This window comes from Egretta garzetta, unplaced genomic scaffold (genome assembly GCF_000687185.1).
Source record: "Egretta garzetta isolate BGI_Z169 unplaced genomic scaffold, ASM68718v1 scaffold125, whole genome shotgun sequence".
NCBI lineage: Eukaryota > Metazoa > Chordata > Aves > Pelecaniformes > Ardeidae > Egretta > Egretta garzetta.
Window position 1 is genome coordinate 2,294,349 of NW_009259877.1, and position 27,475 is coordinate 2,321,823.

At 36.1% G+C, this 27,475-nt stretch overlaps 1 protein-coding gene across 2 annotated transcripts in view; it reads right to left on the minus strand.

Moving 5' to 3' along the window:
* NLGN4X (neuroligin 4 X-linked) overlaps positions 1–27,475 on the minus strand; it is a 128,924-nt gene that overhangs the window by 53,048 nt on the left and 48,401 nt on the right. For both annotated transcript variants that reach the window (XM_009640145.2, XM_009640144.2), the window contains one exon: positions 26,163–26,315. In XM_009640145.2, the coding sequence (XP_009638440.1) occupies positions 26,163–26,315 (153 nt within the window). The remainder of the gene's footprint in view (positions 1–26,162; positions 26,316–27,475) is intronic.

Here is a 27,475-nt window from a genome sequence, read left to right on the forward strand (position 1 = left end):
TGTGCAGCAAGTTCAGAGAAGGCACTTCTATGACTTTATTTACTTCCTAATTCATTGCCTAAAATTAATCATATTAACTTTGCCTACTTGGAGAGGATACGTCACAGATAGATAAACATCCAAGTTGCAGCTGTTCCCAGCCTCTTTAATGAGCTGAGCTCCCAATTAGACTTTACCTCCCAAGTCGTCAAGAGGCAATATTGTTGCCTCATGAAGTATTCCAACTCCATAAAACCAAGCTTGTAGATACACTTAGCATTATTAAACATTCAAGTAAAAAACTATTTATAAATAGGAACACTTGAAAAAAAAAGGTTGATAGTTTGCCATTTTGAGAAACATGTAGGGCAGTATAAGTTATCAGATCTTCTGTTAGGATGAAAAGACTTTGAGAACTTATTTTTCACTCCATTCGCATGCTTTGCTATTAAAATTTTGTACAGGTAGTCTGTTGCCTCCATAGTCAAATTATTTAACAACCAATTTCTATTATCTTTGAAATTCAGTTTCGAAGACAAGATGTATAATCTCCTTTCTTCAACTTAGTATCCAATTTAGGCCCTTTTCATAGATACAGAAAGGTGATATAGTTTACCCCTGTCAGATGTAAGCCTTATCCACGAAGTGTGGGAAATACCATGCAATGATATTAAATACCATGCAATGTTACTGGAACTTCAGACTAAGAGTCCTCTTCTGAAGACAAGAAGTATATTAGGTGAAACAAAGTGGTTATTTCAGACAACACAAAGAAGACACCTTTCTTCCAGAAGTGTGCTGTCTACCAAGACAAGTTGCATCCTTGCATAGTACTCTCCACTCTTCCTTTTCATCAAGCTGAGAAAAGATGTGGCTGAGAATGCAAGATTTCAGGAATAGCAGAGAAGAAGAAGAGCAAGATGAAATTTAGGGTAGAAAAGGGCAGAAATCAGATTCAAATCCACCTGAGCACAGAACTACTGTTTACATTTCCCACAATGTTCAGTACAGGTTATGACCCCAGTTTCACTCTTCTGCAGTGAGTACTTTAACTACTAGACTATTATCCACAATGACCACCAGGTCATAAGAAGCTAGTTGTAGTCCTCACCTTGTCTAGCTTCAAAAGTTTCTCCAAGAGATTTAGGTCCTCAGATTCTTATCTGAAACCTGCCCATATTGGATGTCAGTGCAGCAGGTAGGTAAGGAGGTGACATCTTCCCGCATCCTCCCACCCCCCCCAGTTAATCTTTGGGTTTGTGATGGTTCTTCCTTTCTGTTCTTTCTCAATAGCTGTCTGTCTTGTTTACAGTCAGAAAGCTGCTGTGAGTTGAACCTTGCTCAAGTGGTGGTGGTGGTTGGTTGTTATTTGCTGTTTTGTTTGGTCGGTTTGCTTTTCTGCTTCTGTTTTTCGTATGAACTCTCATGTTCCCAAGCACTTAAAATACACTAATGCTATTCTACTTAGCGCTGCTTTACCTTTAGAGACTTAGTTCTTCCTTTTCTGACCGTTTCCTAACTTGAATCTAGATAGACTCAAACCAGCCAAATATTCTAAGCCACTGAAGAAGATTCTTAAATAACCATTTTTCCCCTCTGTGTTCAATACAGCATGTGTTCTTATTAAAAGAATGTCAAGTTAAAACAGCAAAATTCACTCTATCCCAGCCCAAACCAGCACAATGTTGTAATTATTTAGTGTAGTCTTTTCTGCTCTATTTGAAGTCTGGGATTAGCTTTTAGGACATAATCTCCACTAAGTAAATAATGATAAATAAACATTAGACAAGAATTTACTAAGACAATTCAACACATAAATTAAATACATATTGATTGTGAAAAGGGCATTTCTTCAAGGTATTCAAATGCAATTCACTTTAAATTGATCACAAAGACATTAATGAACAAACATATTTAAGTTTTTATTCATGCTTAAGGAACCACTACTTCGAATGGACGGATCTTGGTATAGACACACCTGTGATAGTTTTTGTTTGTCTGTTCCATGACCATAAAAAAGTTCTGTCTTCTAAAACTACCACTGAAATCCCTAATTCTTTGCTAAAAATCTTACATGGGAAAACTTAAATTGCAGAATTTGATCCTTCAACTTGGTATTAACATTTAAGTGGGAGAAAACAAAATTCAGAAGAGAACATAGTTTATGGCAAAAATACAGAAAACAATGTGTTTAGAATGCATTTTAGATTCATTACAATGTGTTAGTGCACTGACCTTCTGTACACCACACAAGGACTAATATATAGAACTGTTTTTCATCAAAAAGGTTTCTTGTTAATATCAGTGGGGCATGTCATGATTCCCCCTGGAACAGATGCTGCTTTTCAGAAAAAGGTAATTGTTTTTCTTCTATTTCTGTCAAGGTCTTATAAGATTTTTCTCTCCATGAGGAAGTAAATGTATGTTATTTCAATCTATTCTACAATGATCATGGCATTTGTAAAAAGTTACATACCTATCTGTGTATGGAAGATAGGCAAAGAGATAAACAAGTGAAATTTGAGCCCAACAAATTGGGTGGAAGAGAATTAGAATCACTTAAGAAAACAAAATATTGCTGCTGAGAGCTATACACAAAAATAATACAGCTATTTTCCACATTCATGCGAAATCTAGAACTTGCTTACATGAAACCTAGATTTCCACTATCGCAAATTAGGTTTGAATATCCTTGTCCAAAAATTTGTCAGAAGATTTTCAAACAGTTCATTTAAAGAAAAAGTTGATTACAATTTATAACACAAGGTAATTGGAATACAGAAAATAAGCAAAGCTCTAAAACATAATTGAGCACTAGTACAGGCACAACTTTAGAAAAGTTCATATAGATGAAAATATATGCATATTAAAAAATGCAGTAGGAGGCAATCTGCATAGTAACTAAAAGGGCATGATATTAAAAAAATACATTTTTTTTATATATATATATATATATATATACACACTTAATAACTACTCTAACCATTGGAGGTCCTCTTGTCTTAAAACTCATCACCAAATACAGCCTGAATTCAACAGGATAATTATCCAGTTCTGAATGGATTGTATCTGCCTTTTATTTCACCTGGCATCTGAGTATTTTCTCTGCTCCTGGCATTCAGTTTTGCTCTCTTAAAAAAATTTTTATTTTTTCAAAAACCAATCATCCTCTTGAACTGTCCAGGCAGTCCATTTGCAGAATACACAGCACGCTTCTGAAAATGATTATAGCACAATGTGCAATCAGACCTTGAAACCATGTCAAAGGTAACCTTCAGCATTATCATCCTTAGGCAGTATTCAGGAAGCGGTCTGATGCTCATACATACAAAAAAGAGTCATCTCTGACTAAGAGGATTTGAATGTGATTCCTAGGTTACCAGGAAGAACAAAGATGCACAGTATAAATAGGAGGAATACATGAAAGCAGTCAACTTAAGGAAATACGACATTTTATGTCCCTACATCAATGGGTCAAAGATTTCTGCTTTATGTGGCATAAGCGATAGAATACATCAAGTAGAGTTAAAGAATAAAAATATCAGTGGCTTGAGCCAGGAAGGTTTTGTTTTCTCTTTTTGCATTGCAACTGGTATATCACCATTTTACATGGTCTGAGTACTACCCAAAACCCACTACACACAACAGAAGTATGTAATGAAACAGACCAAAGCACAGCCAAGTCTACAGAAAAAAATATCACACTGTTTCAAGAGTGTCTTTTCATTTTTTACAAGTTTTACATTCACTTTGATTGCATTTGAGTAATCATTGTTTGAGGGTTGTTACATACAACATACTTGGCACAAGGACAGGGAACTGTATAAGGAATATGACAAAAAGTATTATCTTTGAGAAAAAAAGAGATAGAAGAAGCAGGTGATAAAGGAGTCTGATGAATACCTTTCAGCCCAGCTGTGTATCAAAGAGCTACCATTTCATAAACCTGGTTTGCACAGTTTCTGATACAGTAATCATTATTTTTAGAGATACTGTGAATTTATATTTATTGTATTGAAAACATCTGAGAATGGAACTCTGATCTATTACCTTCATGATTGATTTAAACTTCAGGCTGCAATACACCAGCTTACATTCCTGTTCTGTTGCTTATGCCAGCTCTAATGCTTATGCAGCCATAAGCAAAATGGATGAGTTTGCAGAAATCTGCAACTGTCTTTTGCAGAAACTGTTTTCAATCAGATCTGTGAAATAGTTTCTCTCAGCCCACAGCTGCATGTTTGCTAGAACAGGTTAAAGGAAGGAATTTTACCTCTGATTTACTCATTATACAGCTCAAGGCAAGTCCTCCCAAATCTCCATCCCATGTCCTAATCTATCATTAAAAGGGAAATGGGAGCAGGAAAAATACAGTGTTCAAAGACTGTTACAGGGTTTTCAAACTTAGCAAGCACTTCACATGGTCTGAAATTTTCAGACAAAATTGTGACCGAGCTACAACTTTTAATTAAAGCTGCATATAACAAAAAATAAAATACAGAATAAAAGAGCAATTACTGTATGTTAAAAGAATCAAGATCAGGAGGTATGGCTTTACACAACATCTCACTCTTACACTTCAGAGTGGGGGAACCAGAATTTTTTTCCCTAAGTTAAACAGTAAATAGTGTTAAAAAACGTTTCTTGAATACTTATGTTTTTGAATTGATTCCAAATAGGGAATAATAGGGAATACTTGTTAGCATTCAATAATTTCTTGGCCTTACAATACAACAAATTGTTATCTTCAGCATTGTACCAGACACTTAAATATTTAATGTGTTACTTTAATCAGGAAATCTCCTATTTTACAGGACACCAAAAAGAGTCAGTACCCTAGGAAAACATCCATGTCAGAAGAAATTTCTTGTAACAGCTTCTATTAGGATGTTTGACCTTATTTCGACTGTAGCCAAAACTAGGGAACTGTGTAAAACTGGGGAAAAAAAGTGTAAAAGGAGTATAGAAAGAAATTAAGGTTCTTCACTACTTCTGTTATTTTGCCTATTAAGATCAGCATATTTTAAAATGGCCAGTATTTTAATAATCGCTTTATCTGCAAACCATATATACTGCTTGGCAACATTATCCTATTCTGAAAGATAAAAATGTAAAAGATGTTACAGGTTAGGCCCAGAATAGATATGCCGAATGTTAAGGTTTTTTTAACTAGTCCATATTTTCCAGAAGCAATATGCTCTTTATATATTAGTGAATATTCATTAAGAAATTATATAATAGTTACACTTGCAGTTTCTCCAAAACTGTGGATTTTCTTAATTTAAAAATGTACAATTGTTTAAAGTAATGAAGGCTTAGTGTGGCAATATTTACACATTTTTTATTAATTTTGTAAACAAATTTCTCAGATTCAAATATGTACCAGTATTATGCATAATACCTTGAAAAATAAACTGCGTACATTCAAGCAAATATTTCATTTTCTATTCAGTAACAAAGCAGGAAGGGGAAAGGCAGAGAAAGACTTTAAAAGTTTCCATTTGTATTAATTAAAAGAGTATATTTTCTTTTCTTGACAAAAATTAAAACCCTCTTAAACTGATTTCCTGTTGAATTAAATATTCCCATATGGCACAAAAGGTCTCCTAGGGATCCTTTTAACAAAAGCAAAATAAACATAATGAATTTTTTCTTTTTTTTTTAGTGGAATGGACTCTGTCCATACCTGATGTGTTGATCATGTTGAATGTTTCTACAGCAGTTGCTTCTAAATAGTCATTGTTTATTACAGAAGATACTAGCCTTGGATTCAAAGAATGGGACTGATATTCTTGAATTCACTATTGATCTTCTGAATGTCTTTATGCAGTTATTGCCTCTTGCTATGTTCTCACAACTTCTGCTTACTTTCAATGTGAGTATATTTCTCTGTAAGGAAGTTCAGTAAATGAACAGGTTTTTTATCTAAGATGATGTGCTCTGATTACTAAACTCCTCAGTGATGTAAAATGTTCACAGTTTGGCTTAAATAAACTTCCTTAAACACTTGTTTTGTCTTGAAGAGTAAATTTTATTTGAAGCTATTTAATAATATTCCACCTCACAACGGCTATAAAGCAACAGAAATAAATATGTGAAAACTTTTGGAGTGTCTAACACTCAGAATTCTGGGTTACCCTATAAACTGTAGCTCACAAGGCATTCAAGGAAACTAAAAAGTAATTTTTATCTGCAAGCGTTGCTTCCCTGATAATTTTTTTTTCAAGCTGAAGTCCTTCTAGTACATCTCCCATATATTTTGTAAGTATTCCAGGCTACTGTCTTGCATGCCTAGACATGAAGGGAACTGTGCTATTTCCTATCCTTTAAAAGAATCTATGTATTCAGGATTCAAGTTACATGGACAAAACCCCTACTTTAAACCAATATATTTTTTTAATATTTTGTAAGATTTTTGTAAAATGTTGCAATTGCTAAAGTACAAGTAGTTGCTTACAGGCAACTTAACCAAAGCTGTTTAACATCTGCAGGTCAGCCTTGCCACTTGTAGGATGTCACCATTGTCAACTATTTTTGATTGATTATTCTATTTCTGGGAAGTATCAAGGAAAAATAAAATAGGAAACATGGAAAACAACTATTTAGAATACAAGCTTACAGCACACTGAATTGGATGTCATTCTTTGAATATTGGTATAGTTCAAGCTGATCCTGCAGTTGGCCTTACAATTGAAGAAAAATAAGTCAGAGAATCCCAACTTGCTTACCAGCATTCTTAGTAGAGTCTAACTTCTGTTATCATACTCTTGAGGACAGGAACTTTCTGCTGAACTAGATTGCTTCAATTACATTGTTAACCGATGCCATGTGGTAGTGATCAGTGAGACTAACCAAAGGCCCTGCTCAGAATTTTTTTATAGTGTCTTGCTTTTCCTGTAAACAACAGTGAACATGTTTCATTTTACTAATAAAGGGAAGATGCTCAGTTGTTTTGTAAGTAAAATATATTATATTGTATACATATTAACTGTATTAATATCTGACCAACATTTTTCTGATCCTGTCTTCTATTTACTTCTTCTTGTAAACAGAAAATTAAATAGATGATTCATTAGAGTTTCCAAGGCAGTATCTCTCTATATATTATTTCCCTAAGCCATAAGTTCAATCTCCCTTAGGCAGGGTATATTAAAGTCATGCACACTGAGTACTGCCTTCAGAAAAAAAAAAAAAAAAAAAAAATTAAACAAAAAAAATTGAAAGGGTAAAATGTCACCAGTTTAGAACTTCTGAGGTAACTTGTCTTTTTATGTTGCTAAATGTAAATTTTCCTCATTGAGATGACATAAAAGATGTTTCCAGATATGGAAATTTTAATATATTCTTCTTTTAGGTACCATCTTTTGACAGATACCAAGATGCAGGCAATTTGTCCTTGATGAGTCAGCTATACGGGTAACTGATTACCAGACTGAGATACTTCTTTGTCTGAGTGATTTGCTTCCTGTTATTATCTTTGCAAATGGCAAAGTCAAGTTATTAAAATGAAAGGAAGACCTTCTCTGTAGTAAGAGATGTTACCTTTTAAGGAAAGCAATCTGAAGGTGAAAACTGGATGCCTTAAATTGAAAGGCAAGAGTCTTATTGATTTAAACAGCAGGAGGATTTCATCATGAATATGAGAAAAAATTGTCCCACAGGTTATTGAATATATTGAATGAGGTTATGAAGAATAAATAATAATTCAAGCTCTATGTTATTTTATCAGGTATGCATAACGGATTTTTTCTTCTCTATAGATTTTCTCTTTCAGAAGACTGTACTTGAAATGAATCTCTAGAATATTTTCTCATAAATGTTGTCTACCTAGACATCCTGTATGAAGGTCAAAACGGGGGGGGGGGGGGGCAAACTATTGAGTTTTAATGAAAATATCCCTTGTGAAGATAGATTTTTATTAAGTAACTTCATAAAGAGGTAAAAGAAATCATCAACACTCCTAGAAAAGTACGAGGCTAACTAGGCTCGATTCTCTCTTGTCAGACACAGCATGGCTAGATGGCTTCAGTAGACACTATAAAGATGTCAGTAAATTTAGCTTGCATTTCAGCTGAGCCTGGACTACAATTACAGAAAAAACCAAATAAATGAGAGTCCATAGGTTTTTCACAAAGGTCCAGTTTTTCTTTCCTGATAAAATAACCAGGTGATTTAAACTCTGCACTTCTGACAAGCAGCAGAAACTTCCATGCACCAAGATAAGTGATTCAAATGTCTTTCTTTTAAAAACAGATTTTTAGCATTTGCAAATGGAGATGAGACCATTTCTGGGGGGAAAAAAAAAAAATAATAAAAAAAAAATTGTGATCCTGGCATCACAGATAACAAACAGATGCAAACAGTCACAAGCTCAGAGCAGGCAGTTTGTAAGCTGGGAGCTGTATCATACTTTCATTATGAGGTGTGAGAGCAATGCCATGGATCTGTTGGTGCCAATATGACTGATGGTACTCTGAGAGCGCCTAGTCTTATGCAGAACAGAAGGGAAGCTCTTTTTTTTCTTCATACTTCAGTAATTTCTGTGCCATTAACAGTTAGGAGCTGCAGTCACAGACAAGGACAGCCATTGCATTGGATAAAGCAACCACCAGAAAGATGGTTCCTTCCCCAGAGACTGCATGATGTAGATTGGATAATCACGCTCAGAAAACCTGGCTTTAGTTGTATGGAGAAAAGCAATTATCCTCCTATCATTCTACTAGTATGAACAAACAGGTTTACCCCATTTATCAACCTGTAATCCAGGTAAGAAAAGAGAAATCTTTCACTTCTTTGAGAAGTCATCGAATGGAGCAATGTAATTCCTCCCAAGAGCAAGGGAAAAGTAGAGACGAAATCAGGAACTGATGAGTCGTAGCTTGTTCTCTCTTCTGTTTTGGGAGTACAACTTCTGTAAGCTACCCTTTATTCAAGGGTATTCAGAATTGAATTCCTTGTATTTTTATCAAGGATTAATCCAAGTCCTTGATGAAAAACAATTGAGAGTCTAGGGCAGTATTTGATTGCTCTTGCTTCCCAAACTAAAATAAAAATGATAGGTAGAGAATGTGTGTGGGGGCGTGGGTGTTTGGTGGGGTTTTTTCCTTTTTTTTTTTCCCCCTCTGTCCAAGAAACAGGAATTGTGGTGATATTTCTTTGGTAAAAGGAAAATTATACAGAAGTTAAGAAGCTTCACAGTCAAATCTCCTAGAAATTTACAGTAACTAAGTCATCTGTACCAAAGGCATAAGCTTTAATGGTAATATTTCTCCCTAAAAGATTCTCAACAGAACAAAAGTTTCACTGATTATGTCTTACTAGGACAAACACAATCCCACTGAAAGTATATGGGCATGAAATTTTTGTCATGATTAATTAGTCTCAATCTGCTACTGGTTGTGGGATAGACAATCTTCTGCATAAATGAGTGTATTATATGATATTTTTCTACTGTTTGAAAATACATTTTGATAGAAACTCAATTAGTTACGGATGAGATTATAACAGAAACATGATGGAGTTAGGTAGCTATTTGCTATTGAAATGTAAAAGTATTTTCACAGAGCACAAATATTTACAGTCAGATATTATTTGTTATACATGGAACACAAATGAAATGTGAAAAAGCATACTTATGATATTATTTTAAAAATAGAGTCACATAGCTGAGTAAATGTTAAAGTTTGGTTTAACATTTCCAACTGAACAGAAAACAAACTTCTGCAGAATACTTACAGATACTGTTTTTGATTTTCTCTACATGTCTAAGATCTGATTTTATGCAAATTAACATTGTATCAGTTAAGAAACTGGTGGGTTTATTCCACTGTTTCCTTCTGGTTTTATTCTCTTCTCTTAAGTTCTGCTAACGTCTATAATCATTTATGTTACCCTTCCCCAGATCCCAAAGGGGTTACTGAGTTTTAGGGAAAATACATAACACTTTCCATAGATAGCATGGCAAATGAGGAAAAAAATAAAAATGGAAAATTCTGAAACCATTTTTTTGCCTGTTATAAGCCTTCCCACTTTTCCAACAGTAATTTTATTACATCTCACATTGCTATAGAGTCTCCTAATCAATGTAAGCTCTAAATGAACCAGGGATATCACAGGAGACCTGGCACTAATGAATGCCAAAAGAACACATTATTTTGATTCCCTAAATGGAAGTCATCATTTTCAATTAGAAAGCAGAAGCAAAAAGATGAAAATTGATGGCCCGTCTCAGCTGCTAACCTTTACCTGCAAATACCTATTGAAGAACGCACTTAACATCCATCACCAGGAATAGCTTTATTCATTTAATACCAGTAACTTATACAGGCTTTTGGAGCTATTAAAGCAAAAAATTCATTGTCTGTTCTGAAATGGAAGCCCCAACAAACCACCGTGAACATACTTTTAGGTCTGTATAATGGATATTCATATAGTGGCTAGTATGACAGAGCTGAGGCTTGATAGGGTATTGTAAAGCAGTAAACATATTTTGATTGTTCAGTACTAGTCAGTCTGTGATTGCAAGGAATGACACGGAGGTCTGAAATAATTCAGGAAAAAATGCTTTTGTTTTGTGCTGGCCTTCCAAGAGTACATGTCACTGGTTGTTGCAATCAGGCAACTAACTCTATGAACCATTGCACGATGCTCCCCTGCGCCTTCATGAGCAGCATGCTGACATTACCAGCTACCTCACACACACTTTTGCCACTCTGCTTTTATTATCAGGCTCATTTCCAAGGGATGGTTATATTGAGTTACACTTTACATTTTTTTTTTCCTTCTAATTTCCATATAAAATATTGCAACCCCCTGCAATTATGGGGGAGTTTGTACGAGATTAGAGTTTGAACATGTATTTCTTTTAGTCAGCCAGTGGTATTAAAAGCATGCATATACAATTTTGAGGAAACTATACAAAACTCTGTTTAAATACACAGACTATCATGTTGGTGTCTTCTTATGAAATAAAGGGATTAAATACATTGAAATCTTGACCCATTTGAGTTGACTAGTAAATTTCTTATTTACTTAAATGCACTTAGAACTTAATTGACAGCTCTTTTTCTAGAGTAAGCCCCAATATAAGCAATGTATGTATTATCATTATATCATCATTGCATTTCGTTCTGATGCTCTAAATATGATTCATTAAAGTCTGAGAATCTAAAAAATATTGTGAAAATATGTTACATCCATATTAAGAAAATGTTTTGAATTATAGGTGGACTCTTCCTTTTCCCTTGTACTTGTTCTATTATAGAACACATTCCAAACATTTCACCATTTTCTGACTGACATGAGATCAAGTGTAAAGTTTCAGATTTCAATTAATTATATCCTTATGATCCACTCTGACAAGAGAATTTAAGTATATTGCATAACAATTTTTAAAAATAAAAAGGAAGTGAGAAATGGACACTATGGGCAATATCCAGCCGAGTCCTTATGATTTATCCCACCACAGGATCTAGCCCATATATATGAAAGAATTATAAAGTCCAATATTCTGACTGACTTGGTTCTTCAGAATATGAAGACTAAGAAAAAAAAATAATGAAGAAGTCCTGCCTTTCCACTCAAAGATTTCTTGCACAGATTCAAGAGTGTTTCAGATTTCCCACACTCTCTTTCTATCATTTTTTTTTTTTTAATTTCTCTTATGGGCATTATAATTCCTTAACTGCTAAAAAATGTATATAATTTATGCTTTTGTAAGAGTTTTTATCACTGTTCAGAAGGTATAGGCAAATTAAAATACCAAGCTAACCTAAGCAGCATCTGTTTTCAATAACAGCGTTAATAAAAATCTTGACAACTGCCAGTAAGCTTTTACAAAATGTAGCTGGAAATGGGCTTCCATGCAAGTTGCTAAGAGCAGCTTGCCACTTTCAAATGCAAGCTCAGTTCGGCATGCCTTATGGTATGCACCCCAGACTGTGCTGTGTTGTAGCTTAAAACCTCTTTTATAGTGCCCAAAACTGAAAACTTTAGCCAGTTTAACTCCTGCAAAAAGGAATATTAGTTTCATAGGGAAGAAAAAGAACAGTGCGATCCATAAATTCTAAGTCCCTACCACAAATTATCCTGCACAACTGCCTGCTGGCCAACAATGGCTTAGAAGAGCATAGGAGGAAAATAAGCTGGATAATTTATTAAGTGATTCATTTCTTCAAGATTAGATTTTTGAGAGAAAATGCAGAGCAGGCCAGCACATCCTTGGAAGCATGAACAACCAGTAACTTTAATTGTCTCCCCTTAGAATTTATACTGAAATTCTGTAGCTGTGAGAACAACTGTAACTCCAGATTTACATAAATTTGCCAATAACAAAGATTAAATGGAAGGTTTTATAGCAAGAGAGGTTGCTTTTTCCTGAATCAGTACATACTGTATTAATTGTCGAAGGAAATTTGAACTTCACTTGAATATTAAAATCACTTTCTTTTTTTACAAACTCTCACTTTATAGTGACAGTTGCTTAATCTCAGGTTATTTCACTAGCTTGTTATGCTTCTTTTATCACCGATTAAGACAATGACAGTAAGGCAATACTTTCAGGTTTACACCAGGTTATCATGGTGATTGAGTTAATATCTGAATTTTGTAATAGTAACATAAAATCCCCGAGTCAAATAGAAAAAAATGAACAATAGGTGCCGGGCTATACTTCAAGCTTTTAATTCATTCAGCCTACTTTATAGGTATATGAGAGAATGGAATTTGACCCTAACTACGATCTTTTCTTGCAACTTTCAGGCAAAAGCTCCAGTCGGTACTACACTTACATGTAGTTCCAGTCTAAAAAAAAAAGTACTAATGTGGTCAAGTTTTGCTATTTATAAAGTACAAATTTTCGCTATTTCCTGTCTGCAAATTCTGAAGTAATCATTCCTATTTGTTTTTCTTCAAATCTTTTTTAAAAGGTATATTACTAATATGGAATGATTACTGCCCAAATAAGTATAAAACCATGCAGTTTCAAGGAATGAATTAAGAATTCACAGAATAATATAGATAAATGATCTAAAAGCATGATATTTGAAAAATAAATGACACGGCAGGAAATTCCTACTTGTCGGTGTTATTAAAGAGAAACAAAAAATTACTGAATTGATAACTAAATTAATATATGCTATGAAAAATTGTCACACTTTCATAGTCAGATTTCATTATTGTTTTAAATTAATCTAGATAGAGTCACACTTACCTTGATGTTGCCAGAAATGTTTGAATGATAACTGCCATGCTTCAACATGTATGCAATACTAGGAAATGTAAACCAAGTAAACTAGAGCTACCTTATAGCATGCTAATATTCAGTGCCAGTAGGTCACTGATTAATATAAATATTTTAGAGTATGAGTAATAATATTAGGAATTCAAAATATCAAAGGAAAAAATAGAGAATACAGATTCAACATTACTTTACATAAGATTCAGAAAAAAATGTCCTTTACATTTTATAAAAATGTCTTTTGTATAAACTGATTAACTATAGGATCTCCACAAAATTTACATGAATTATACAAAAAAGCCACCTTGATACTAAAATATATAATGAAAACAGAATTTTGGCAATCAGTTGATGTGACAGTTCACTGATACATATACGTTTTATCTTATCAAATAATATTTCAGTTACATAAAATACACCTCAGAAAAAATGTACCTAAATGTTTGTGAGTGTCAAATGATTTCTAGAGTTTTGAATGAGTTATGTTTACTATACAAGCATATTTAATGTTTTTGCTGTAGTTTATTTTCACAGGCAACTTCACAGAATGTTTTAAAACCCCAGATTTTTAGTTTATAAGACTCACAATGATTTTTTTTCTCATGTAACACACCTTTATATCAATAAATACAGCATTTTGTGCACTTGATTCTTCCTTTGGAAGTAGCTAATGTATGAGATGAGACTTTTTTCAAAGTATTAACATTTGATCTGGTTTCTTTCACATATTATTTATAAAGATATAGAAGTCCTTACTGTTGTCCGTCTAAAGTTCAGGTACTCTATCCGTATTTGAACGTCAATACAAAACGTTCTTTCAAAAAGAGACAGAACACATAACCATTACTCATAATTTCTGAAGACATTTGTCAAACCAGGACACTCTTCTTGCACTGTCTAACTACTACCATAAGTATATAATTTCAAAAACTAAACCTCTAATTCTTTCACACACCTTAGGGACAAACTTGTTAAAAGAATATGTTATAAATCTTAGTTAACAAAAAATTTTCTTAAAGAAAGCAAGTACAAGTGATGAACAAGCATGAGCTTACTCAGTGGATTACCAAAACTCAGTGAATTACCTAAAAATCATATATTTTTTACTTCTCTTACATTGCCTTGTAGCTTTTTGTTCTTTTTGTCTATATAGGCTATGATAAATTTATTTTCTGAGAGCATACTTTACTAGCTTAGTCAGCTGGGTCAATCCATCAGGCCTGGAGGAAGCAGATTTTGTTGCATTTAGGTAAGAGGAACACCGTGTCAAAAGTTTCTTGCTAAATTCCATTTTTGACAATCACATTTCAAGAATGTCCATACTTGCCCCTGACTACAGAATTATACAGAAGTTATCTAAGCTTGTTGGGAGTTCAGACGCTATAAAAGTAAACCATATGAGAGCAGAACAAGCTATTAAGTGCATTTGTGATTGTAAGACACAATGTCAGTGGTACTGTGTACTCATTCTAAGAAAGGAACATATCTAATGTTAGAGACTCTGTGAATGTACACATAGCTTCTGATGACACTGTAACTTATGTACTGGTTACTTCTGATGCTTGAAACAGAAGATGCAGTGAAATGACAGTCCAAAAACAGTGGGGTATGGATGGAGTTTATCAGCTACATTTGGACAAATACAATTTCTGTGACTTAACAATAGATTTAAAATAAGAGAAAAAGATAAGAGTTACAAAAAATAATTAACTGAGAACATAATTCTGATATCTACAAAACCACATTGATAGCAATGGAATTAACACTTATGTGCCACTGTTGGGAATTTAGGAGTTCCACTGAAGCAGAAAAATCAGCTACAGCAACTGACATGAACTGACACAATTATTGGCCAACTTAGAAGACAGGCCAGGCATCAAACTGGCCAGAAAATCTTCTGCATGAAGCTTAGAGGTGTATGTGAGGCAATGTAGTGCAGTTTGCACTGGCTTCAGCAATGCAAACAGTCACTATAAGCTAAATTGAGCTTAAATAAACTTCCTTTCTTGTGTAAGCATGAAACTGTGATTTACTTAGCACGCTCCAGCTCCTGGGTCATTCCCATGTGTACTAATCTACCTCTGGCCTTTTCTACCAGCAGATCACCTTTAGGTTTCCTGTACTAGTGGAGTCACACGCACTGGAGATTGAGGAGGGCTATCTGGAGGCACAAAGGGAACAGGTATCTACATGTCTGAATATAAAATACCCACAAAGGAGTCATTCTGTACAACAATTACACTAGTGAAGATAAAATTCAATGTATTGTAGACTATTGTACAGTACCAATATGAAAGAATCTGGCTCGCAAAGTCATATAGTACTTGCTTTGATTACTCCTGAATAGAATAGAATGGAATGGAATGGAATAGAATAGAATAGAATAGAATAGAATAGAATAGAATAGAATAGAATAGAATAGAATAGAATAGAATAGAATAGAATAGAACTCTTTCAGTGCATAGTTTTAACTTGAAAACCAGGCACACAGTGAAGTAAAGAAAGCTAAGGTTCTCAGTAACTTGCAGAAGTACCGAGCCTCCTTGTAAACTGAACTCTGATTTATATTACACTGCCTAATATGATCATCTACAGAGAGCTATAATTGCATGTGGATATAATTTCTATTAAAAGGAAGTCCAGCCTTTTAAGACAGAGTGCTTAAAATGGATGCTTATTGCCAAAAAGGGAGATAGATTAGAGATAGAATATTATTATCTGCATGATTTGGAATTCTAAGAGGAAGAAAATGCTAAATTGCAAGTGGTCTCGGAAGTGCTAAGTCAATTTTACAATTTTGAACTCTGAGTGCATCTCATTTACTGCAGTAGATGTTTCATTTAACTCTGGCTTCCAAAATGTCTGATTCATATTTCTAGAACTCACCTCTGGTTTTGCCTTTAATAGCTCACACAAGAACACCAATTCCATATTTGAATATGATAACTTTTTTGAAGATTGCTTAAGATTTTTTTTTTCCTGAAAATGTATAACACTGTGACTGAATTTAACTGCATAAAAGAACTGTGCTGGGGCTTTGGGGCTTTCATTTTATTGTTTTCATTTGGGTTTTTTTTTTTGGAGAGGGTGATTTTTCAGATTTAATTTCTACTGTTACACAAGCTAAACAAGGATTCAGCATATTGAAGTCTCACCATGAGACAGACAATTCAGGACATGCCGCTGTAAAACAATAATAATCATAAATCCCTCTTCTGTATTTTTCCTGCCAACATAATCCTGAAAAAGGCACTAAAACAGTGTTTATAGCTAGGTTGGAAAGAAGTTATTTCTTCTTAAAGCATATCCATGAAGACAAAGAATGTAGGTAATGAAGAGGAATTGAGTAGTAACTAGACTGAGTGAGTCAGGTCATTCAAAACGTCCCATTTTCTGTAATACTAGAACATTCTTTGAATTAGGATATTAGGCAAAATATGCCTAATCCTCTCATTCTGCTGAATTTCCATTATTTCAGTTAAATAATTGCCTAAATAGTTTGGGAATATTAAAAATCCAACTCAATTGTTGGATAACTTAATCTTTTAATAAAAAATACTATCATCCTATACAGTGCTCAGAGCATGTCAAGTTACGGGAGCACTGCCTTGCACTGGGACAAGTTAGCAGCTTCCTCTAGCTCCAGCAGTGTCTTCAGTCGCCACCATGGTGCGGTATGAGTAGGAACCGAAACTGCTGACCTGGGCAGGATCCTCCCAAACCCTAAGGTGCACAAGAAATTAAACACAGCACCACAGCACTCCACTTTGAATAGGGACCACTACAATAAGCAAAAAGAAAAGCTAAATCTTTCTATTTTATTGTCCCCAAAAGATTCTAACCAGCGAATATATTTTGATAAATGTAAACTTATACTCGAAGGGAAAATATGGCCTTCTAAACAACATCAACAGCACATATTATTGCTGCATGCATGGTTGGGGGTCTAGAAATATCAGGAAGAATAATTCCAGAAGTATTTTTATTCAAAAGATAGAGCAGGATAACTAAAAAGTTCAAAAGTCTTGGGCCCTGTTGTCTGCTATTTCCCATAGTGTTACTTGAACAGAGAGAGAGATGAGGTACTTATTCCCAGAGCAGATCTGCAGTCCTCCAAGACAGACAGGAAATGTGGTTCTTCTGTGCTATGGAGGTACAGATAAATACTGTTCAGTGCACAATCTAAAGGGTTATATTTCAGCCAGATACAAGAATAAAAGACAGAGATGAAGATATTTGTCTCTATCATCCAGGTAAAATGTTTTATAGCCCTGAAGGTCACCATGTTACAGCTACCACAAGTAAAGCCTTTTTTCTGTCTAGGATACCTGCTTTCTAGTTAACTTGGGACTAAGTTTCAGTACCTCAGAATAGCCAACAGGCAACCAGACTTCTGCCTATAAAAGACGAAGAAACCTTGTCTTTATGGCGCCTGCTAAAACCTAGTTTTAAAATTCAAAGGGTGCAGTGTTGTGTGTTAAAAACAGGTCTTTCCAAATCATAAGACTTTTACTTAGATATAGGATGATCACAAATTCCATTAAATATAATTAAAATTATATCAGAAAGCAGTAAAAGAAACCCATATAGTTTATATTCTATTACCTTGACAAATATTCCACGGCTGTATAGATATTTCTTGAGGCCAAACTCAGTGAAGGATTGTCAGGTAAAGGAAGTGGTCCCTAACTGTTTTCATTTTCCCTCATCCTTGAAGATGTATTTCCAAAATCCAGGTTTTCTTAAACATATGTAATCACTGTTATGGATTCATTCCAAGGATCATAAACTGGGATTTGTTCCTACAGTTTAAACCCCAGGAAGATGATGTTAGCAGCAGAAGAAGCAGCAGCAGTTGCCTCTTGCTGAGAGCAGTGTGAAGCTTTTGAGGTCCCCAAGGGGTGACTGAGGGACCTTCTGGGTCCTCAACACCCTTGGGCTGCTAGTGCGGGAGGTACCAGCTAGCAGGAGATAGGTCTTGTGAGAGGGGTGCTCAAGAGTGTGATGGTGCCAGCTGTCCCTGTGACCAGTTCAAACCATGGTAAGCTGCATATAACCACCCCCTGGAGAACAACAGCCACAGGGAACACTGCTAACAGGCTGTGCAAACAGGGATGGCATCGTTTGGGAGTGGTGTCAGCAGTTTGCATGGCAGTTCACGTGGCAGGACACACAGGAAGAGCTGCCAACTCTGCCAGTGACCAGGCTGCTGCCTGCTCTGCTCACCTGCAGGCTTAGGCTGCAACCCCTATGGTCACACCACCAAGCTGATGGCTGTTCAAGCCAACCCAGAAGCTTGAGATCTCCAGGGAATTAGGAGAACAAAGTCTTTCAAAAGAATTATCATTTTATACACGGGCTATTTTTTCTGAGAACTATAAGACAACCATGACCTGCTGAAAAAAAAGTGGTGTCCACTTACCATAATTGCAAGGCTGTGGCTGAAACCTGAATGGAAGCACTACAGCCTACCTATGCTGATGTCTCCACCCAAACAGACCTTCCAAGGACTGAAATAGCTGTCCAAGCCTTAGCCTGCATGGAGCTCCAGTATCTGGAAGTCCCCCTAGCAGCTGAAGGCAGTGGTGGATATCATAGCTGCAAGTATGCCCAGCTGGAAGAATGCCTCAGACAAGTAGCTGTGTTACCAGAGGAGCTCAGTAGGAGCTCACCAGAGCAGTATCCAGCAATGTGAGTGGAAGATCGAAACGTTGTATTGTGCACTGTCCCAGCCTGAGCCACAGCCCTGCCTTAAGGCTGTGCAAGGGGAAGGTAAGCTTGAATTCAATTTCAAGCTGTCTGACACAAGTAACCCACAAGATGAACAAGACTGGACCCTTGTCTCTGCTCAGGGCAGAAGAAGAACCTTTCCCTATTTGCTGATAGCTCTTGCATAACAGGCATGATATTCTGGTGTTGGAGAAGGAAGAGCATGTGAGTAATGGACAGGATCCAGGAAAAGCCAACCATGCAAACTTGATCCAACCACCCACCAGAAAAGCACATAAGTATTATAAACCAGAGATTCCTTACTGATAGCCAAAGCACCCATTTTCCATTTAGAAAATTTCTCTCAATAAGTTTGCTGCCTACCAGGAGCTAGTATTTGTGACACCCCTGAGAGGCTGCCAAGCCTGTTGAACCTCGTAGAGTATCACCTGTTCATACTGTTCCATGTAGGGTCTATTGAAATTTCATCAAGGCAACTTAGGCAATATGCCCCTCAGAGCAATATTAAAAGGACCAGGAGCACGGGTGGTGTTCTCCTCTACCATCCCAGTCACAGGAAGGAGTTCAGGAAGAGGGAGATAAATTGAACAGGTGAATGCCTGGTTGTTTAGCTGGTGCCATACTCAAAGTTTTGGCTTCTATGATCATGGATCCTCCTTTGAGAAGCCAGGTCTCTTGGGAGCTGATGGGATTCATCTCACCAAGTAAGGCAAGAGCCTCTTTGCCAACAAGCCAGACAGTCTTATAAGGAGAGCTTTAAACTTGATTTAGCAAGGGTAGGGGATGGAGTTTTGGACAACAGAGAAGAGCCAGGGGCTGCTGATATATTAAGAACCAACAGAGGAACATCTATGAAATGCCCCAAAGGAGTTGGGGCATTTTCCTCTAGGCTGCAACCCCTATGGTCACACCACCAAGCTGATGGCTGTTCAAGCCAACCCAGAAGCTTGAGATCTCCAGGGAATTAGGAGAACAAAGTCTTTCAAAAGAATTATCATTTTATACACGGGCTATTTTTTCTGAGAACTATAAGACAACCATGACCTGCTGAAAAAAAAGTGGTGTCCACTTACCATAATTGCAAGGCTGTGGCTGAAACCTGAATGGAAGCACTACAGCCTACCTATGCTGATGTCTCCACCCAAACAGACCTTCCAAGGACTGAAATAGCTGTCCAAGCCTTAGCCTGCATGGAGCTCCAGTATCTGGAAGTCCCCCTAGCAGCTGAAGGCAGTGGTGGATATCATAGCTGCAAGTATGCCCAGCTGGAAGAATGCCTCAGACAAGTAGCTGTGTTACCAGAGGAGCTCAGTAGGAGCTCACCAGAGCAGTATCCAGCAATGTGAGTGGAAGATCGAAACGTTGTATTGTGCACTGTCCCAGCCTGAGCCACAGCCCTGCCTTAAGGCTGTGCAAGGGGAAGGTAAGCTTGAATTCAATTTCAAGCTGTCTGACACAAGTAACCCACAAGATGAACAAGACTGGACCCTTGTCTCTGCTCAGGGCAGAAGAAGAACCTTTCCCTATTTGCTGATAGCTCTTGCATAACAGGCATGATATTCTGGTGTTGGAGAAGGAAGAGCATGTGAGTAATGGACAGGATCCAGGAAAAGCCAACCATGCAAACTTGATCCAACCACCCACCAGAAAAGCACATAAGTATTATAAACCAGAGATTCCTTACTGATAGCCAAAGCACCCATTTTCCATTTAGAAAATTTCTCTCAATAAGTTTGCTGCCTACCAGGAGCTAGTATTTGTGACACCCCTGAGAGGCTGCCAAGCCTGTTGAACCTCGTAGAGTATCACCTGTTCATACTGTTCCATGTAGGGTCTATTGAAATTTCATCAAGGCAACTTAGGCAATATGCCCCTCAGAGCAATATTAAAAGGACCAGGAGCACAGGTGGTGTTCTCCTCTACCATCCCAGTCACAGGAAGGAGTTCAGGAAGAGGGAGATAAATTGAACAGGTGAATGCCTGGTTGTGTAGCTGGTGCCATACTCAAAGTTTTGGCTTCTATGATCATGGATCCTCCTTTGAGAAGCCAGGTCTCTTGGGAGCTGATGGGATTCATCTCACCAAGTAAGGCAAGAGCCTCTTTGCCAACAAGCCAGACAGTCTTATAAGGAGAGCTTTAAACTTGATTTAGCAAGGGTAGGGGATGGAGTTTTGGACAACAGAGAAGAGCCAGGGGCTGCTGATATATTAAGAACCAACAGAGGAACATCTATGAAATGCCCCAAAGGAGTTGGGGCATTTTCCTCTAAAAAGGTGATAAGGTTGATAGCCCAACTGAAGTGTATCTATACCAATGTATGCAGAATGGGTAACAAACAGAAGGAGCTGTAAGCCATTAGCAGATGGGACCCGCTAGGAAACTGTCCTCAGGGATAAAGGAGCAGAACAGAGCTGGCAGCTCTTTAAGGTTCATTTATCATAGAGCACAAGAGCTCTCAATTCCCAGGCAAGGAAGGCAGGAGACTAGCTTGTCTCAGTAAGAGTCTCCTGGTCAAAATACAGTGTAAGAAAGAAATGCACAGGCAGTGGAACCAAAGATATGTATCCTAGGAAGAATACTGGGACACTGCCTGGATGTGTAGGGATGGGATTAGGAAAGCTAAGGTGCAGTTGGAGCTACATTTGTCAAGGAATGTGAAGAATGGTAAGATGGGTTTCTACAGGTATGTTGCTCAGAAAAGTAGTAAGTACCCCTTCCAGTAAATAAGACCAGTGAACTAGTAAAAACTAACATGGAGAAGGCTGAGGTACTTAACAACTTTTGCTTCAGTTTTCACTGGCAATCACTCTTCCCACATCTGTCAATTCCCTGAACCTCAAGGCAGACACTGGGGGAATGAAGTCCCTCCTATTGTAGAAGATTACATTTGAGATCACATGGGGAACCTGAACGTACAGAAGTCCATGGGACTAAACAAGATGCATCCAGGGTCCTGAGGGAATTGACAGATGTAGTGACTAAGCCACTTTCCACCATATTGAAAAAAGTCATGGCAGTCAAAGCCCCCAGAGACCTTAAAAAGGGTAATAAGGAGGACCCTGGGAACCAGTCAGCCTCACCTCCAGTATCGTTACTGGGGTAAGATCACAGAACAGATCCTCCTGGAAGGCATGTCAAAATGTATGTTAGGCAGGGAGGTGATTAGAGATAGCCAACATGTCTTCATCAAGGGCAAATCGTTCCTGATTAATCTAGTAGCCTTCTATAATGAAATGGCTGTATCAATGGACAAGGGAAGAATGCTGATGTCATCTACCTGGACTTCTGTAAGGTCTTACTGCTTACTGCTAAATTGTAGAGATATGGGTTTGATGAATGGACTGTTAGATGGATAAGAAACTGGCTGGATGGCCACATCCTCAAGAGTTACAGTCACCATCTCAGTGTCCAAGAGGAAGCTCAAGAGTTACAGTCATCAGTTCAATGTCCAAATGGAAATGAGTGAGGAGTGGTGTCCTTCAAGGGTCCATACTGGGATAAATTCTGTTTAATATCTTCATTTATTACATAGGTAGTGGGATTGAGTCCACCCTCAAGAAGTCTGCAGACAACACAAAGATGAGTAGTGCAGCTGATGTGCTAGAGGGACAGGATGCCATCCAGAGGGACCTTGACAGCTTTGAGGAGTTCAACAAGGCCAAATTCAAGATCTTGCACCTGGGTCTGGGCAATCCCCAGTATCAATATAGACTGAGGGACGAATGGATTGAAAGCAGCCCTGCGGACAAGGACTTGGGGATACTGGTGGACAAAAACTTGGACATGAATCAGTAATGTGCAGTTGCAGCCCAGAACAGCAATTGTACCCTGGACTGAATAAAAGGAAGCATGACCAGCAGGTTGAGGCAGTTGATTCTCTCCCTCCACACTTGTGAGACCCCCCTTGGAGTACTGCATCCAGCTCTGGGGTCCCCAGTACAAGAAAGATACTGACCTGTTTGGACAGGTCCAGAGGAGAACCATGAAAATGGTCAGAAGGCTGGAACACCTGTATTATGAAAAAAGGCTAAGTTGGGGTTGTTTAGCCTGAAGAAGAGAATGTTTATTTGGTCCTTTCAATAATTAAAGGGGGCTTATACGAAAGATGGAGAGAGACTTTCTACCAGGTCCTGTAGTGACAGGACAAGGGGCAGTGGTTTTAAACTGAAAGAAGATAGATTAAGGTTGGATAGAAGGAAAAAATTACTTATGATGAGGATGGTGAGACACTCGAACAGGTTGCCCAGAGAAGTTGTGGATACCCCATCACTGGAAGTGTTCAAGGTCATGTTGGATGAAGCTTTGAGCAACCTGATGTAGTGAAAGATGACCCTGCCCATGGCAGGGAGGTTGGACTGGATGATCTTGAAAGGTCCCTTCCAACCCAAACCATTCTATGCTTTTATGATTTGTCTGGCTAATATAACCCAGTGATTATCTATGCCATCCTAACAGATTTCCTATCTACTGCTGTTAATGACACAACATAGAATGAAAGGAAAATAATTTCATATGCCTCCAGAACAAAACTAACATTTATGGTAAATATAATAACATCCAGTATTCAGGTCTATTCAAGTGTTAATTTTCCAGAGGAAGGAAAAAAAAAAAAATATAAAGGATCTTCAGTAACTCATCATTGTGATCAATTCAATGCAGTCATCCAACACAGGACATGATAATAGTGATAGAATTACCCACCTCTGTCATTAAAGTCAGGTTTGTATGTGTCCACTCATGTACAAACTTACAAATCAAATGCAACTGAAACACACCAGATTTAGAGAAATAAGAATCTTTCAAATAGAAGATAATCCAGAAGAAATGGATACAAATATGGTCAATCTTCAAATTTTGTGTCATAATAATTATGCTACTTTTTTAACTTTTATGAATAATTATATTTCTTTTCCATATGGTTGTTTACCTGAAGAAATTTGTGGTCTCTTTAATTTTTTTACCTATGAAGCAAGTCAAAGATACATGAAATTCACCTAACATCTTCCAATATCTAGGCAGAACCTAATATTTACATTTCACCCAGAAAGGAAAAAAAACTATCCTCATAAAAACCCAATTACTCTGATTTTTTTAGGTGCTAAATGCATATTCTAAATATCTTTTTTTTTTCTAATTCAAACACAGCCCCTCTATAACAAAGAATAAATTCCATAGTGACTCAGAAGTTACATTTGCCAATATTGAGAAGTAGTATTTAATGCTAAATATATTTTTCCTAATCCATTTAAAATCCTCACAGTTATTGCTTTCAGTTTCTTATATGAATGCCTCTGTATTGTGCCTTTTTTCTTAAATGCCACAATATAAAAATATGCCATTCTGTCTTTTTTTTGTTTGTTTTCAATATAGATACATAAAATTGAAGTTCATCAATGTAAATATTGCATTTTTTCCTTTAGATTGATATGAGGCAGCTAGACAATGAAACATTCTATAATACATATAATCATTTGTATCCTTCAACAATTTTATTTTTAAGAAACCAAGAAAAAACCTTTTAAGAGATCCATTAAATAACCTTTTTTACAGATAAATAACTCTTACCAAGTTCTTGGGTATAGGGTTTATTTGACAACAACAACAATCCCCCTTTTTTAAGGGTCTGAGTTCTTCACTTATATTTTTACTTCCCTTTTCTTCTTTTTTTGTTTTTCTTTCTTGGATGTGTTTCTGAGTACCAAGATTACATGCATAAATATACCAAAATATCTTTTTATATTCCTGGTGTTATGTTTAAATCTGCCTCTAACATAGAAAACAATCTCTTTTGTTTTTAAACAAGATTCAAAATCGGGGACAAGAGAAAAATTCTCAGTACTCTGATGACCTAGAACATTGTTAAAACACATTAACCACAGCAAAACTCAGCAAAAGACATTTCCTGTGTTCCAAAATAGTACATGCCATGAATATAGATCACATTTTCTACCAAGAAAAACAAGATTAAAAATCTTTGTAAATGCCATTCTAAATTAAAAAAAACAGACACAAAATACTATACATTACTTTGTGTATATAAAGTGCTGGAAATATGAACATTCTAGCAGTTTATAGGCTATTCTATATCGACTACATGCTTTTTCATTAAGATTAAAGATACTTCTAATGTCTGGTATTATAAGCAAATTTTTAGCTTAATTTTCTATGGAAAAGTAGAACTTCTGAAAATAAACCTTAATTTGGAGAAAAGCCTGATGCAAACAACCAGGAGTCGGAGTCACAGAGAAGGCAGAAAAGATTTTTGGTCTGTTGTCATGGATCAAAGGTTCTTTTGTTATTCAATCTAATTGCTGACAGAAGAATATTTATAATGTCAAGAAGATGCAGCTCTTGTTCTGTTTTCAAGACAGAATTATTAATTTCTGTCAATAGTATAATTCATTATTATAGAGTTCTTTATATTTAGGAAAATAATTTTACATCACTCCTTGAAACTCCTGACTCCATATTACCTGCAACAGAAATTCCATCAGTATATATAGTCTGTTTTGTTTGTAATACCTCAATATCTTCTGCCCTAAAAAAAAAATTTGTACACAAAAATAATAAATACAGATAAATACTAACATTTTTGCTTTTCCTATCACAGAATCACAGAATGGCAAGGGTTGGAAGGGACCTCGGGAGATCATCTAGTCCAACCCCCCTGCTAAAGCAGGTTCTCCTAGAGCATGTTACACAGGACTTCATCCAGGCGGGCTTTGAATATCTCCAGAGAAGGAGACTCCACAACCCCCCTGGGCAGCCTGTTCATTACCAACTGTTTTGAAACTGGAGAGCACTCATTCTTGATTAACTTTTTTTTTTTTTTTTTTTTTTTTTTTAACATGGAATTGAGAATATTTTAATGAGAAAAAGATACAAGTTCTCAAAAACTGTTAAATCTCTGAGCCAAGAGCGAATATGATATTATGACAAATTTAACATAAACCATCACTAACATAATTATAAATATGCAGTAATTTTTGTCTAAGGTGAAGGCAGCTGTCAAAAAGAAGAAAACATGTAGCCTAGCCCAGTTTCCATAAAATACTGAACAGAATTAAATATTAGCATAATACAGTCAAACTATCCTCCAGCAAGAATGTTCTGTTTTAAAAACAAAATTTGCTCAAGGATCTATGATTGACCAGTAGATAAATTAAGCAATAAAATACTTTTATTCAGTCGATCATGAAGAAAAGAGTCACTTACCTAAAACTCCCAGCCTGTAATTGAGAGTGACAACAATGACATTTCCATAACTTGCAAGAATGCTGCCATCAATCATATTGCCAGTACCCTCCATGTAAGATCCACCATGGATGTAGACCATAACGGGTTTCCTGCTGTTCTGATCATGAATGTCTGAAAAAATTCAAGTAAGGAAACCATAATAAAGTAATAAAAAATAAGAAAAAATGGCATCAGCAATTTATAACAGTGCTAAAAATATTCTTAATTATTTCCTATGTTATCAATGTCATCACCACCACTTTAATCAGCAAGCCTGCACAGTTCAGTATCATCCTTCAAGCCTAATATTTATAGTCTGAATATCTCTCTTGGTTACTTCAAATACAATTTCCTCCAAAATGTTCTCGGAAAACTTGAAATGCCTTCAATATCACAAGGAATTTAATTTGAATATAAACATTTAAAAGCCTAAAGAGAAAAGTCAAATTATGGAATAATCTTGTCTTTTTTTAGAATATTCTGATTCAAGTATATGCCAAGTTAGTAATATCTGTACATTTAATAATAATATTACAATAATTATCCATACTTTCCCTTCCTCACTGAGACATAATTGTTGAAGTTATATTCCAAATAGTTCAGTAAGTGATAATATCACAAAATCAAATTATTCTGATAGAAGTAAACATACTAAACTGTTCCTTCTTTCAAATAGCCTAGGAGTTAACAACTAAAGAGAATTTATGTGAATTCATGGCCCAGATTTTTTTGTATTTAAAGCAAACAATGTCTTTTGTGTTGCACTTTTCCTTGTCATGGTAGCTAAGCCTTAATGAACAGCCTTGGATTAATGCTCCTTAATGGTATGGCTGATCTTTTGTATACGCAGAAAAGCTCTTGATGGCTTTCAAACAGAAAAAGGGCTGGGTCTTTATTTCTAAAAGAAAGTTAAAAGAAATTGATAGTAATGTTTTCATATTTCAGAGTGAGTTATAAATATGCACTAATCAATGATTTGGGGTATATTTAGGACTGGATTAATATTTTTTCCTCTAAAACCCAAAAAGTTAGGCTCCTGACACCAGGGATGGTTCAGACTATCTAAATTAGGAACTTATGTTCTCTAAGAAACAGTGAGAACAGGGGCTAACCTCCTTTAAAAAGCAGAGGGCAATTCAGGAAGCCGCTAGTTATATACACCTTTTACAAATAATTCAATGTGTCTGCACGTGGAACAGGAGCACTTATTTCAATCATATAGTGCAATATAAAAGGGAAAGCAGTCTCTGACTATTCAATCAGGATTAAAAAAAAAAAAAAAAAAAAAAAAA